Source organism: Trachypithecus francoisi, unplaced genomic scaffold (assembly GCF_009764315.1).
Source record: "Trachypithecus francoisi isolate TF-2019V2 unplaced genomic scaffold, Tfra_2.0 Contig00390, whole genome shotgun sequence".
Classification (NCBI taxonomy): Eukaryota; Metazoa; Chordata; class Mammalia; order Primates; family Cercopithecidae; genus Trachypithecus; species Trachypithecus francoisi.
The window spans coordinates 90384-105255 of NW_022680611.1; the positions used below are offsets into that span (position 1 = coordinate 90384).

The 14872-nt window shown below is 58.5% G+C and overlaps 1 protein-coding gene and 1 pseudogene across 1 annotated transcript; one reads left to right on the forward strand and one right to left on the reverse strand.

Moving 5' to 3' along the window:
- Positions 1 to 3674: 3674 nt before the first annotated feature.
- On the forward strand, positions 3675 to 4884 carry LOC117083789 (annotated as a pseudogene).
- Positions 3785 to 14269, reverse strand: LOC117083800 (N-acetylglucosamine-6-phosphate deacetylase). The gene is made up of 11 exons (XM_033211839.1): positions 14086 to 14269; positions 13791 to 13927; positions 13573 to 13712; positions 7526 to 7580; positions 7156 to 7368; positions 6994 to 7082; positions 6763 to 6907; positions 6584 to 6691; positions 6426 to 6494; positions 6052 to 6153; positions 3785 to 5684 (listed from the first exon to the last, which is right to left on the reverse strand). The coding sequence occupies exons 1-11, from the start codon at positions 14166 to 14168 to the stop codon at positions 5596 to 5598; spliced, it is 1230 nt and encodes a 409-aa protein (XP_033067730.1). The 5' UTR covers positions 14169 to 14269; the 3' UTR covers positions 3785 to 5595.
- Positions 14270 to 14872: the final 603 nt, after the last annotated feature.

The following is a 14872-nucleotide window of genomic DNA, read 5'->3' on the forward strand; positions in this document are numbered from 1 at the left end:
GCCTGGGTGACAGAGGGAGACTCTGTCTCAAAAAAAAAGAAAAAGAAAAGAAAAAAAAGACAACATCGTCTCCTGTCTGCCTCTGGCCCACAAGGCCCTGGTCACATGTCTGAGGCTCCCAATATACATTTGCTGGGCTGCAGATACATGGATGGATGGAAGATACAAAGTCATTGAGTGGTTTCCAAGCCACCGGGTAAATATCCTCCCATATAAGGCATGCCAAGGAAGAATCAGACTTGACTGGGAGTCGGGAAACAGAAAGTTTCATGAGATCTTAGGCAAGTAATTTCCCCTCCTTAAACCTCAATTTTCCCTGAGGTAAAATGGGCTGGCTCAACAACTGCTAAAAGTCCCAAAAGTGGAAAACATCCAATGTTGGTAGGAATGTAGAGAAAGGGGCGCCTTCACAAACCAATGATAGGAACATAGTATTTCCTTTAAACCTGAGCAGTGGGAATTCCTGTCCTAGGCCTTTCTCTGTAAAAGGCAGAATAATGGCCTCTCCAAAGATGTTCTCATCCTAATATCCCAACCTGTGAATGTGTTATTATATGGAGAGATGAATTAATCAGCTGGCCTTACAACTAGATAATTATGGCTGGGCATGGTGGCTCAAGCCTGTAATCCCAGCACTTTGGGAGGCAGAAGCAGGAGGATGATTTGAGCCCAGGGGTTCAAGACCAGCCTGGGCAACATAGTGAGAGCCCATCTCCGTAAAAATCTAATGAAAACTGGGTGCAGACCAGGCGCAGTGGCTCACGCCTGTAATCCCAGCCCTTCGGGAGGCTGAGGAGGGTGGATCATTTGAGGCCAGGAGTTTGAGACCAGCCTGGCCAACATGGTGAAATCCCGTTTATACTAAAAGTACAAAAATTAGCCAAGCACAGTGACAAAAATTGAGCCCAGGGGTTCAAGATCAGCCTGGGTAACACAGTGAGATCCCATCTCTTTAAAAAACAAAGAAAAACTGGGCACAGACCAGGCGCAGTGGCTCATGCCTGTAATCCCAGCACTTTGGGAGGCCGAGGCGGGTGGATCACTTGAGGCCAGGAATTTGAGACTAGCCTGGCCAACATGGTGAAATCCCGTTTATACGAAAAATACAAAAATTAGCCAGGAACAGTAGCCAGTTACTATGGAGGCTGAGGCAGGAGGATCGCTTGAACCTGGGAGGCGGAGGTTGCAGTGAGCTGAGATGGCACCACTGCACTCCTGCCTGGATGACAGAGTGAGACTCTGTCTCAAAAAACAAAAAACAAAAACAAGCAAAAACAATAATAAAGACTGGGCGTGGTGGCTCACACCAGTAATCCCAGCACTTTGGGAGGCTGAGGCAGGCGCATCACCTGAGGTCGGGAGTTCGAGACCAGCCTGGCTAACATGGTGAAACACCGTCTCTACTAAAAAAAATACAAAAAATTATCCGGGCGTGTTGGTGCATGCCTGTAATTCCAGCTATTCGGGAGGCTGAGGCAGGAGAATCACTTGAACCAGGAGGCGGAGGTTGCAGTGAGCCAGGATCGCGCCAGGCTGGGCAACACAGTGAGACTCCGTGTTTAAAAAAAAAAAAAAAGGCTGAGCACGGTGGCTCACGCCTGTAATCCCAGCACTTTCGGAGGCCTAGGCGGGCGGATCAATTGAGATCAGGAATTCAAGACCAGCCTGGCCAACATGGTGAAACCCCATGTCTACTAAAAATACAAAAAAGTTAGTCGGGCGTGGTGGCCAGGATCGCGCCAGGCTGGGCAACACAGTGAGACTCCGTGTTTAAAAAAAAAAAAAAAAAAGGCTGGGCACGGTGGCTCACGCCTGTAATCCCAGCACTTTCGGAGGCCTAGGCGGGCGGATCAATTGAGATCAGAATTCAAGACCAGCCTGGCCAACATGGTGAAACCTCATATCTACTAAAAATACAAAAAAGTTAGTCGGGCGTGGTGGCCTGCGCCTGTAATCCCAGCTACTCAGGGGGCTGAGACGGGACAATCGCTGGAACCCGGGAGGCAGAAGCTGCAGTGAGCAGAGGTCGCACCACTGCACTCCAGCCTGCGCAACACAGCAAAGCTCCGTCTCAAAAAAACAAACAAAAAACCAAATTGCAAATAGCAAAAGTGTAATCCCATTGAGAAAAAAAACGTAGGTGACACAAATGTGGTAAAAGGCACAGGGCCAGGCTGGAAGGGAGTACCCGGACGCTCCGGAGCTGTCCAAGACTCCAGGGGCGGAAAAGCTGGGCTGAGGAAGTGCCCTTCCTCTACGCTTCTGGTGCCAATATCCCCTGCTGTGCCCACCCTGGGTCCCTGGCCTGAGCTCAAAACCAACTCCGAGCTAGGGAAGCCCCGAGCCGGGGTGCTTCTAGAGTGCCCAGGCCACTCCTCCCCTTCACTTCCCGACAGTGAGGGCGCGGCAAGAGGCGAGGTGCGGAGGTGCGGGACGATAGTCAAGCTGGGTCGTAGTGGAATCCACCTGTGCGTGATAGGTAACAGAAGGGAGAGGTGAGGCGCGGTGAGGTCCGCAGGGACGTGGGAGACGCGACGGGGAGGACTGGGACGAAACCAGACTAGGTCCGCAGGGGTATAAGGGGAGCAGCGCAGAGAGTTGGGACGAGGAGGGGTCTACAGGGTTGTGGGGGGCGCGGTGGGGAGCGCTGGGGCGCGGAGGAGTCCGCAGTGGTGCAGTGGCTTGGCCGGGAGCATTGGGGCGACGCGGCGCTCCGCAGAGGTAGCGGGGAGCGTCGTGGGGAAACGGGGTCCGCAGGGGTGTGAGGGCGCGGCGGGGAGCGTAGCGGGGTGTTCAAGGTTGTGGGGGTTGTGGCGAGGAGGGTTGGCGCAAGGCGGGGCCCGCAGAGGTGTGGAGGGCGTGGTGGGGAGCGCAGGAGTGTGGGTGACGCGGTGGGAAGAGAGGGGACCCACAGGGGTGTGAAGGGCGTGAGGGGCGTGGAGAGGCGGCATTGGTCCCCCAGCTCCTCGCGCCCGCGGGGGACCGCGCAGCCTCAAGCTCTGTGTCCGGGGCCGCGCGGGTTAACTGGAGAGGGCGACGCGCGCCCCTATTGCTCAGCGGCGGCGCGTGACTTTCCTGCGGCGATCCTAATTGGCCCGACAGAGGTCCGCCCCCAGAAGCCCCTCCCACAGTAGCGTGGCCCCGCGTAGCGCATCGCTACCAGAGTGGCGCGTCAGCTTGGTCTCAGAGCCTGGGCTGCGGGGCGGGGCCGGATCGGTCGAGATCGTCCCGGCTGGTGACCGTCTCCCGTGCCCACGCCCTAAACGCTGTCTCTGGCCTGGGTGTGCTCGGAGCCCACGAGGTGCAGAGGCTCGGACGGCGAAAGGAACCTGGCTGAGATCTGGGTCTTGAACCCGTGGGCTTGGCGCAGCATCCCAGCAGCGTGCACCCACAGGTGACTCCTGGCGGGGCACTGTCTGCGAGATCGCAGGTGTCGGATCTCATCTACCCTTCACACACGGGACAAAATGGGCCACCCCCACCAGGTGGCTGAGAGGATTCACCTCCAACTCCATCCCTCCCCACGTGCCCAACCTCCCAACCCGTGACTCAAGCAGATACCTGGGCGTCCCCTTTCAGCAAACGCCCACACCGCGGGCAGGCCTACCCCTCACCCTGCAGTCAGGTTGCCCTGCATCCTCCTTTGTAAAACCCATAGCTGTAGAGGGAGCGGAATGGTGGGGCAGGGCTGGAAGTCCAGCGGGAGTGAGTAGTGGAGAATGATGGTGGCCAAGGTCACACAAGGCAGTGAATTCGCTTCATGTCAAAAGAACGGCTCACGTAAGACAGTTACTTTTGTTATGTATTTTACCACAATTTTTAAAAAGGAAACCAAAACCCACCAAGAGTGCTTCCACCACACCTCAAATAAAATCCTCCTGCAGCAGCTCCCCAGCCCAGGTCACTCACCGTGACCCCAGGCCCCTCTCCCACCACCCAGGGCTAGCCCTATGGACCAACCATCTCAGCCAGTCCCTCCCCGACCATCCACCCAGGGAGGTGGGCGCTGGTCAGTGAATGGGGCAGGCCAGGCCCAAAGGCTGGCCCAGGGCTCACCAGCTCTGGGACTGGGTGCCCTGTCTGAGGTGGGGATGACCAATAGGCCAGCTCTGGGTTTTAGTTGAGGACGGGCACATCAAGCACTGACAGCCAGCAAGCTGGGCACAGGCGCTGTTCAGCCTGTAAGGCATTGGCTGAGAACCTCACCTGCCTCTCCCTGCCTGTGAGCCCCGGCAGACAGCTCCTCTCCCGGGTCCAACACAGGCAGGCGCTGGGCAGCCACTTCGTGAGGGGTGCGTGGCTGTCAGGGCAGAGGTGGGTATCCCTGCACCCCACCTCTCAGGTCAGGATCCACAACCGTCGCCTGCTTTCCTGGGCTGCCCCTTGGGCCTGTGGGCTGAGATGAACCCCTTGTGCCTTGCGCCAGGCCCTCCCTCAGGCAAGGCCCTGCGTGGCAGGTGGTTCTTCCCTGGCTGGTCCCTTCTCCAACAGGCGAGGCCCAGACCATCCTATCGCTTTGGACCTGGACACATTTCCTTAACTGGGCTTTGCAGCAGAGGGAAGAGAACAGTGGCAGAGCCAGGCACATACCTCCTGTACCCAGGACAGCACCCGTAAGCAAGGGGGAAGGGGGCCACCCACCCCAGAACCCAAATGGAGAGAAAGTCAAGACAACCACCCCTGACCTAGGGCTGCACCAATCCCTGATGTCTGACCCCACTGTGGCTATCCTCAGAGCCAGGAGGGCTCCAGAAGCCCCCCCGCCTCAAAGCTGTTCAGGGAGCCTCACGGCCTGTTGGCAACATGGGTGTGTGCCAAGGCCAAGACACAGAAGATGGTAGGATGACACTAATGGGGTGAGCAGGGCACATTGGTGCCTCCCACGCAGGGTCACCACAGCTGGCAAGCACCAGGCCTGGGGATGGGTGAGGAGACAGGGTTGTTGAGAAGGGGAAATGGAAAGCTGGTCATCCGTGGCACTCAGGGCTGGGCCGGCAGCGGAAAAGAGGGCGGGGTCCTGGGCCCAGCCTCCCTCCTGGAGGTCAGAGTGGAGCACGTGGCACTCTGCCCTGGCCCAGAACTAGGCTGTGGGCTCCACGCTGCACACCCAACTCAGGTGCAGACAGCAAACCCCTGACTGTTTGCACTCGTTGTGCCTTGGCCCCTTCCTGCCCGCTCTCCGCCCCTAGCCCACGGTGACTTCACCCCCACGGTGCCAGCCACTGACTGCCTGCCCCTCCCTCCCACAGTGACATTTTCCTGGGATCTGCAGGTCTCAGGTCTACCTGATGCAGGCAGGCCCTGACCCCTACTGGGGCCCAAGGCCCAGGCTGAACTACACCCCAGCCATCCCACCCCAGGCCACGAATGCCTTCCCCAAGAGAGCAACCAGGGACGGTGCCACGTGCAAGCACAAGCAAAACCCGGAGCCAAGGTGAGTCCTGCTGGGTGCACGTTTATCCCAGCCACCGCCTCCAGGGCGGCCGCAAAGGCCCTGGGCGTCATTCCAGCAGAGCTCCTGGAGACCAGCTCCCCGACCACTCAGCCCTGATGGCATCCAGCTGCGGCTGGGCGTCCTCTCAGCCGAAGTCCTTGTCACTGCCTGGCTGCCTCCGCCTGCCACACAAGCTCACCCGAGATGTAGGTGGCCTGGACGTGAAGGGAGTCATCGAGCACCACGAAGTCTGGGACAGAGCCGGGCAGTGAGTAGGGGGCAGGAGTGGGGCTGCCCACCTACTCCCCCACAACTCGACACTGGTGGGAAAACCAAGGCCCAGGGATACGACCAGTGCAGGACACCGTGACCCATCACAGATGGATAGAGATTCTGGACAATGCTCCCTGCAACCCCTTGCCTGGCCTTGTCTGCAACACTAGAAAGCTTGGCCTGATGGCAACATGGGGCTACAACTGAGGCTGGCAGCCAGCAGCCCACCTGAGAGGAGGGAGCTAGGGAGGACCCACCCTTCCTGACTCTGTCCAGGCCACCTCAGGACAACAGAGTCTACAGGCAAGGCCAGGCTGCCCGGTAACCCTGCGATGCGCCCTCACCTGCGTCAGCACCAAAGTCCAGGGTCCCCTTACTCTTCTCCAGCCCCAGCAACTGGGCGGGGTGCAGGGATGCAGCCTCCAGGGCCGACTCCACGCTGCAGCCTGCTTGGGGGACACACCTGGGTGACGGTCCCCAAGCCCACGTGGCTTTGTCAACAGCCCTCCACCACCCCAGCACTCTGTCTCAGGAACTCTGCAGCAGGCTAAGAAGGATCCTGCTGGTCTGCCTGTCACCCTGGGCCCGAGTCACCAAGTACCCACTGCCCAGGAGCTCCTGTGGGCAGGGCCTGGGCTACACTCCGGGCACCCAGTCCAGCCCTTGGAGACCCGCCAGTCACAGACCACCTAAACCCGCACCTGTGCTGCTCACTGACCTGTGGCCTGCAGGAAGTGCCGGACACAGACGTCCATTGGGGCTATGCTGCCGCTCAGCGTCTTGGTTCCTTGAGAGCAGAGAGGGCAGGCTCTGGGGGGTCGTGGGCCACCTGGCATGCAGGCTGGGACCTGGGACCCAGTGGGTCAGGGCGCTCACCTGCTACATAGGCCGTCAGACCGTCCACTTCCACTTCCTGCTGTCCCAGCGTGTGCCGGCCGTTGCCCAGGCCCAAGGCAGGGATGGCATCAGTGACCAGCACCAGCCCTGGGGGAGAAGAGGCTCAGAACCTGCTGGCCCAGTCATCCTGCCTGCCCCACCCACCTGACGGAGCTTACCCTGGGGGTGGGCACGGTGGGCGATCCGCAGGGCGGCGGGGTTGGTGTGCGTGCCATCCGCAATCATCCCGTAGAAGATGCAGCGGCCCGCGGGCAGCCGGTCACTGGTCAGGAGCCCCACGATGCCTGGGTCGCGGTGGTGGAACTGGGCAGGGTCGGGGGAAGGGATGGCTGAGCGACAGCAGGGGCTGCTGGAACCCCAGCCCCGCCCCAGGGCCCCACAGCACTCACAGGCAGCATGGCGTTGAAGAGGTGGGTGATGAAGGTGGCTCCGCTCCACACAGCATCCTCTGCCGCCCGCAGGTCAGCCACTGAGTGCCCTGCGGGACCTGGATTCAGACTTTGCACCTGGCCCAGGTCCCCCAGGCAGCCCCGCCCTAGCCAGCCCCTCACCTAGGGACACGCAGATGCCACGGGTCGTCAGCTCGCGGATCACCTCGTGGCTATGGCCCAGCTCCGGGGCCAGCGTCACGATGCGGACATTGTCCAGGGGCCCGTAGGTGGCCAACAAGTCCTGGAAGGCATTGGCCTCGAAGGAGCGGAGGTGGGCCTCGGGGTGCGCGCCCCGCTTCTCCCGGCTGATGAAGGGGCCCTCCAGGTGCAGCCCTGGGAGGAGGGAGCAAGTGGCTCCAGCAGGTCCCTATCCCACCCAGCCCTTTTCACCTGCCCTCCCCACCAGCTGGGCATCTGGAGGGGTTGGGGCTGCCAACAGGTCCCACAGGAGCCTCCCAGGGTGGGGGCAGGGAGGGGGTCAGCCACTCACCGAGGACCCCTGCCCCATGGGGACCACCACTCTTCACAGGGATCTGAGGAACAACCTGGGGGGAACCAGCTGTTAAAGCCCTGTCCCCCACGGCCCATTCCCAGAGGCCACAGCCTAGCCAAGGCCAGAGATCTTGGGTCAGAGTTCAGAGCCCAGCACCCAGCCCAGCCCCGGCCACCTGTCCCCTCACAGGGGTCAGGGAAAGCACAGCCGGCAGAACTGAAGAACCCATGGCAGGAGCAGGAAGAAATGACAGGCGTGTGGGATGCCAGCGGTCCCTGGGTCATGTGGGCAGGCTTGTGGGCGCTGAGGGTGGCCCCGGGCACGGCAGCCCAGGGAGCACGGCTAGGAGGCAGGAGCAGCAGGGACCCTGGGGCAGAGCTCAGTGTGGGCATGGCCAGGGCTCAGCACTCTGTGTGGCCAACACCGTGGCCAGAGCTGGACACCATCAGGAAGACCAAGAGTGTCAGGGAAAAACGGGACACAGGCTCACACCATACATCTCAGAGGCTGACAGGCGGGCAGGCAGTCCAGCACACACTCCCTCTCTCCAACACAGGCACGGGCCCGGGGGGCTTCCCAGAGAGAAGAGCTTCAGGTGAAGATGGTGGCTGGACTGTACCCTCCCCCGAACTCCCCACCCTACACAACAGTAAGACTTTTTTTTTTTTTTGGAACGGAATTTTGCTCTGGTCACCCAGGCTGGAGTACAATGGCATGATCTCGGCTCACTGCAACCTCTGCCTCCCGAGTTCAAGCGATTCTCCTGCCTCAGCCTCCTGAGTAACTGGGATGACAGGTGTGTGCCACCATGCTTGGCTAATTTTATATTTTTAGTAGAGACGGGGTTTTACCATGTTGGCAGGCCAGTCTCAAACTCCTGACCAAACACCCACCTTGGACTCCCAAAGTGCTGGGATTATAGGCATGAGCCACTGCACCTGGCCAGCAGTAAGACTTTTAAGAGCCTTAAACCCAAGGGTGAGGGGGGCGGTGCAGAGGATGGGAGGAAGACAGCCAGACTTTGGGGGCTTGGCAAGAGGACACTGGGCAGGTCTGGGGGATGCACGCAGTGGGGGAAGTGACCTCCACAGGCTCAGGATGGTGCCTTGAGAAGTGGGATGATGTGGGGACCAACAGAAAAGTACCTGCCCTGAGTGTGGTGGCCTGGCCCCCGGGGAAGTAGAGCAGATGGGCAAGGGTCGGTGTGGGCAGAGCGGGAACTCGGGAAATGTGTGTTCTCCAGGCGCTTGGCAGGGTGCCAGCCAGGCCCAGCCCCTCTGAGCTCTGCAAGACTCTTCTCAGGGAACCCAGCCAGTTCAAGAGAAAGGACCCAGGGACCCCAACCTACAAGTGCCTCCACAAAGCCCCTCCTGCAGGCTGGGTGCCCCCAGCCGGCCTGCAGACAGCTGTCCACAAAGCCCCTCCCACAGACTGGGTGCCCCCAGCCGGCCTGCAGACACCTGTCCACAAAGCCCCTCCCACAGACTGGGTGCCCCCAGCCGGCCTGCTGACACCTGTCCAGAAAGCCCCTCCCACAGACTGGGTGCCCCCAGCCGGCCTGCAGACACCTGTCCACAAAGCCCCTCCCACAGACTGGGTGCCCCCAGCCGGCCTGCAGACACCTGTCCACAAAGCCCCTCCCACAGACTGGGTGCCCCCAGCCGGCCTGCTGACACCTGTTCTGAAAGAAAGCACACCAGCAAGTTCAGCAGGCCCTGGGCAAGCCTCGAAAAGGAGCCTGAACCCAAGAGGACAGGGCCAGGCGGGGAAGCAGAGGCCACGAGGAGAGATGGACAGGGAAAAGGGCCATCACGGACACTCTCCAGCCAGTAAGAGGTCCTCTGTTCCTGAAGCAAGAATAGAATGGTAGAAAGAGGAACACTGGGCCGGGCGCGGTGGCTCACACCTGTAATCCCAGCACTTTGGGAGACCAAGGTGAACGGATCACCTGAGGTCAGGAGTTTGAGACCAGCCTTGCCAACATGGAGAAACCCCGTTTCTACTAAAAATACAAAAACTGGCCGGGCGCGGTAGCTCACGCCTATAATCCCAGCACTTTGGAAGGCCGAGGTGGGCAGATCACGAGGTCAGGAGATCGAGGCCATCCTGGCTAATAGGGTGAAACCTCATCTCTACTAAAAATACAAAAAATTAGTCGGGCGTGGTGGCAGGCGCTTGTAATCCCAGCTATTCGAGAGGCTGAGGCAGGAGAATCACTTAAACTCAGGAGGCGGAGGTTGCAGCGAGCAGAGATTGTGCCACTGCACTCCAGCCTCGGTGACACAGGGAGACTCCATCTTGAAAAATAAATAAATGGCCAGAGAGGGGAGTGAAAAAATCAGCAGGAAGCCTGGAATTGAGTCAGAGCTAAGAAACGAAGCAAAGATCACTCACGGCAAAGCAAGCAGAGATGGCAGCTAAGAAGATATCACTGCGCCACACATCCCTTCATACCACCCTGATGACTGACCTACGCGGCTATTCTCATCACAATTATCGGGAACTACTGGGAAGGATGACGGGCAAGAAAGGGGCTGAGAGGACTCACGGAGCCACGACCACGCTGATGTTCAGCTCTCCTGGTGGAAGGCAGTGGATTCTGCCCTGAGCTGAAAGACTGAGGAGCAGCCAGCACAGTTTTTAGAGCTATGGGGACAAATTCCAAGAGTCCACTGTGTTGAAAGTGATTGTCCCTAGGGTGGAAGCTGGCTGGGGCAAAGGGCCACTGCTTTTCCTCACAATCCCTGTGGATACACAGGCTCACTAAAGATTAAAACAGGAAAAAAACAACAACAAAAGGCAATGGCTGAGTTTTTCTAGGATGGAGTTTTAGAAGGGAGCAAGAGAGTGCTACGTAGAGAGAGCAGAGTCAAAGATCAACCGCGGGGAGTGGAGTGAGGCACACTCCAGGCAGATAAGCAGCTGGAAAGGTCAAAGTGTAGAGAGCGTGCAGGGCCAGAGGCAGGGGCCTGGCTGCCCCCTGGAGGTGCCTCACCTTGGCTCAGCAGGTAACAGACTTGAAGCAGAGAACAAAGTGATCTGACCTGTCTCCAGGTACCGTAGCAAAGGGCAGGCGGAAACCCCCCAGAAGAGAAGGCGGTCTCAGTGAACGAGAGCAGGACAACAAAAGACTGAGGAAACTTCTGGCAAGGTGACCATCCAATTCCACCCAGGGTGAATGGCTCCTGGAGGAGGTGGCATGCATGGCGGAGGGCAGACACAAGTGAAGGGGCCTCCTGTTTCTAAGACGAGTCAGGAAGGAGGCCTCCCAATTCCCACTCTCAGTAGTTGGCTCTCTGCCTTCATCCTGTGTGTGCGCCAAGGGTAAGACACGCTTTGGGAGACCGAGGCGGGTGGATCACAAGGTCAGGAGTTTAAGACCAACCTGGCCAAGATGGTGAAACCCCGTCTCTACTAAAAATACAAAAAATTAGCCAGGCGCAGTTGCAGATGCCTGTAATCCCAGCTACTCGGGAGACTGAGGCAGGAGAACCGCTTGAACTCGGAGGGCGGAGGTTGCAGTGAGCCAAGATCGTGTCACTGCACTCCAGCCTGGGCGACAAAGTGAGACTCCGTCTCAAAAGAAAAAACAAAAACAAAAAGACACCTGCACTGCAGTGGGTGCTGGGAAAGAAAACTAAGTCCTACTTGTCAGAGACTCTTCCTAAAGAAGAAGAGCCATAGTTCCTCCTACGCCTGTGCTGGCCAGAGATGCGCGGGCAGTCGGGGGCACCGTGGGGACAGGCAGGCAAGGCTTAGCAGAGGAGGCCTGGGGAGCAAGCCAAGGTCTTCTAGGCCAAGAGTTTGGGGACGGGAGTGGGGAATGTGCCTGAGGACAGAGAAGAGGCTGGACAGGTAGGAAAGGAATGCTGCAGGTGGGGGTAGGGCAGAGGTGATGTGCTGAATCCTGAATCTTGGACAGGTCGCTCTAGCAGGCCCCAGAGCTCCAGAGAACAGCTGGGAGAACCAGGTGCCAGTTGGCAGCAGGTTTTTGACATTTGACTCTGTGTGGGGAGGGCTGTGGGAAATTTCCAAAAAAACATCCATGGTTGATACTGAGTGGTTAACACTCAGCATCTCACGCACAATGCTGAGCACCCATGACGTGCATGCTGCCATCATCCGCACTTCAGGTTTGAGGAAATGGAGGCTCAGAAAGGCAGTAGGCTGTCCTGAGTCTTCCAGCTGATACATGACATCAGGAGGCCAACGCCAAATCCAGAAAGCCTGCGCCCAGAACCCACACACCAACCCCACTGTTCCCAGCTCTGGCTCTGCCCACACACCAAGAAAGGGACCCCTCAGGCATAACCCAAGCGGTCATCCTGCAATGAATCCTATGCTGGAGGGGAAAAATGACTGGGGCTCTGGACAGAACTCGAACACAGACGGCTCAATTCAAGTACTGTTAACAGTGTTCATTTCCTCAACTCACTAACTCTTATGGCTACGTAAGAAAATATTCATTATCTTAAGAAATATAGTTAAGTACTGGCTGGGTGCGGTGGCTCACATCTGTAAGCCTAGTACTTTGGGAGGCTGAAATGGGCAGATCATGAGGTCAGGATTTCAAGACCAGCCTGGCCAGCATGGTGAAACCCCATCTCTACTAAAAATACAAAAATTAGCCAGGCATGGTGGTGTGTGCCTGTAGTCCCCACTACTTGGGAGGCTGAGGCAGGAGAATCGCTTGAACCTGGGAGGCAGAGATTGCAGGGAGCCGAGATCGCGCCACTGCACTCCAGCCTGGTCGACAGAGCGAGACTCTGTCTCTAAAACAAAAACAAAAAACAAACAAACAAAAAAACAGTTAAGTACTAAGAAATAAACAGGCATGATGGGCCAGGAACAGTGGCTCTCGCCTATAATCCAGCACTGTGGGAGGCCAAGGCAGGAGATCTCCTGAGTCTAGGAGTTTGAGACCAGCCTGGTTAATATAATGAGATCCCTGTCTCTACAAAAAACTTTTTTTTTTTTTCCAGACGGGGTTTCACCGTGTTAGCCAGGATGTTCTCAATCTCCTGACCTTGTGATCCGCCCAACTCGACCTCCTAAAGTACTGGGATTACAGGCGTGAGCCACCACGCCCAGCCCAAAAAACTTTTTAAATTAGTCGGGTGTGGTGGCACAAGCCCTTAGTGCCAGCTACTCTGGGGGACTAAGACAGGCGGATCTCTTGAGCCCAGGAGTTCAGAACCAGCTTGGGCAACACAGTGAGACTCTATCTCTACAAAAAACGTTAAAATTGGCTGGGCATGGTGGCATACACCTGTAGTCCTACCTACTCAAGAGACTGAAGCAAGAGCATCTCTTGAGCAGAGGAGGTTGAGGCTGCAATGGGCTATGATCACGCCGCTTTATTCCAGCCTGGGCCACAGAGAAAGACCCTGTCTCTTAAAAATAACAAAAACTAAACAAACAAAAAAATAACAGGCATGTTGGATACAACCTACTCTCAAATAGTTCAGTATAGAACAGCATAGGTACAGCCTTGAATAGTAACACACAGCAAAGAGTTAACCCTGGAGAACCTAAGTAAAAATTAAAATAAAGAAAGACCAAGAACAACCAAATTTTTTCCGGACGGCAAGGAAAGTGGAAGCGTGGGGCAAGCAGTACGGGGAAGTGTCTTCTGGAAGGCGTGTTCCACCGAGTCACACATCAGACAGGTTAGGGAGGAAGAGCCTGACCAGGGACTATCGCTGTGCCAATCACAGTCCTCCGCGACCTTGGTTAAGGGGGTGGTTTCTGAAGCCTGGAGGCAGCCAGAGAGCAGTGCAGACGGTGGGGCCGGCCTATGGCTCAGAGGGTGCTGGGCCAGCGGTGTGGAGACAGCTGCGGAGGACAGAGGGTCTACGGAGGCCAGACAAAGCGACAACTGATAAAGCAGCACAGGGGCGGGACCCTGGCCCAAGCTGGGTCAGCAAGGGGGGGCCAGACTCCGGACCATGGAGCACGTGCTGGGGATGGGGCGTGAGTTTGAAAATGAGGGTGCTGACTGCTCCCGGAGCCCCCTTCGCCTCAGCCAAGGAGCCTCACCTCACCTTGTGATAAACCTCCGGTGGGGAAGTGACCAGGGTGGGGCAGAAGGAGGTGACGCCGTGCGACAGGATCCTCCGGGCCACCAGAGAAACCCCCGAACCTACGTCCTCCGTGGCTTGGGAGAAGTCAACACCAAATCCACCTGCGGCCACAGAAAAGGAGGTGTCGCATGGAGCTCAGACCTCCTCCCCTGGGTCCCCCTGCCGGCCCGGAGCCGCACCGTTAATCTGCACGTCGATGAAGCCGGGCGCCAAGATGCGGCCCCCGCAGTCCCGCCGCTCGTCGGCCACGCGCCGCTCCTCAAAGAACAGCTTCTCCGGGTCCAGGATGCGGCCTCCGCGCACCCACAGATCCTCCCTGCGGACGGAGCGGGAGGGTGCTCGCATCGCGGGCCTGACCTCGGTCCCGGCCCCTGCACCCCGCCCGGTCCCCGTCCCCGCACCCTGCCCGGTCCCTGGACCCGCACCCTTCACCCCACCCGGTCCCCGGCCCTACAGACCCCGGCCCGCGCCCACCTGAGCAGCTTCCCTCCGCGCAGAATCCGGCAGTTAGTGAACTGGAGCACCCGGGCCTCCGCCGCGCCCTGCCCGCCGCGCATCGTGAGCCCTGTCGGAGCGAGCGGCGCCCCGCAGCGGCGAAATCCCGCGCCCGGTGACTAACCCCGGTTCAGAGCGCGGCCGCGCCCACGTGACCCTCAGCTGACTGAAGCGCGCGCCACGTGACCGCCACGCCCACGTGATTGGGCCGGCCCACGTGACCAACGGCGCCGGGCGCTGGCCCGCCTAACCCCGCCCACGCGCCCAACAAGCTGAGCAGACACAGGCCCGTCACATCCAAAAACTTTATTGGACACAGCTCCGCGCAGGGCCACAGCCCGGCGGTGAGGGCGGCTCCATCCAGGAAGTCTCAGCAACAGGAACCCACAAGGCGACACTCTAGCTAAGGTTATAGATAGCTGGGAGACCAGGGCCGCTCCGCAGACGCGGAAACAGGCCAGATCTTTATAAATAAACATCCAGTAAAGAGAAATGACAACTCTAAATCATCCGCATACACAGAGCACTCTAGGGGGTGGGGCGCCGGGGGCCTGGAGGGGCAATGAGTGGGCCCAGATGTCCACGGCATGGGGCGGGCGGGGGCAAGGCCAGGAAAACAGACGATGGGCACTAGGACACTGCGCATGTACAAGACCAACTACTAGGGGCGGCGGCCCGGTGCGTATGTGTCAGGCTGTTCGTTCTGGAATGAGGAGGGGTGGTCTTTACATAATATTCTGTGGCTGGTGGGCTCGGAGAGGGTCTA

Excerpts from the sequence above, each read along its gene's own strand:
- LOC117083800 (XM_033211839.1), bottom strand. The coding sequence starts at position 14,168 with ATGCGCGGCGGGCAGGGCGCGGCGGAGGCCCGGGTGCTCCAGTTCACT. Across the intron at positions 13,928-14,085 it reads CGCGGAGGGAAGCTGCTCAG|GGAGGATCTGTGGGTGCGCG; the intron begins GTGGGCGCGGGC and ends CTCCGTCCGCAG. Across the intron at positions 7,369-7,525 it reads CCATGGGGCAGGGGTCCTCG|GGCTGCACCTGGAGGGCCCC; the intron begins GTGAGTGGCTGA and ends CCCTCCTCCCAG.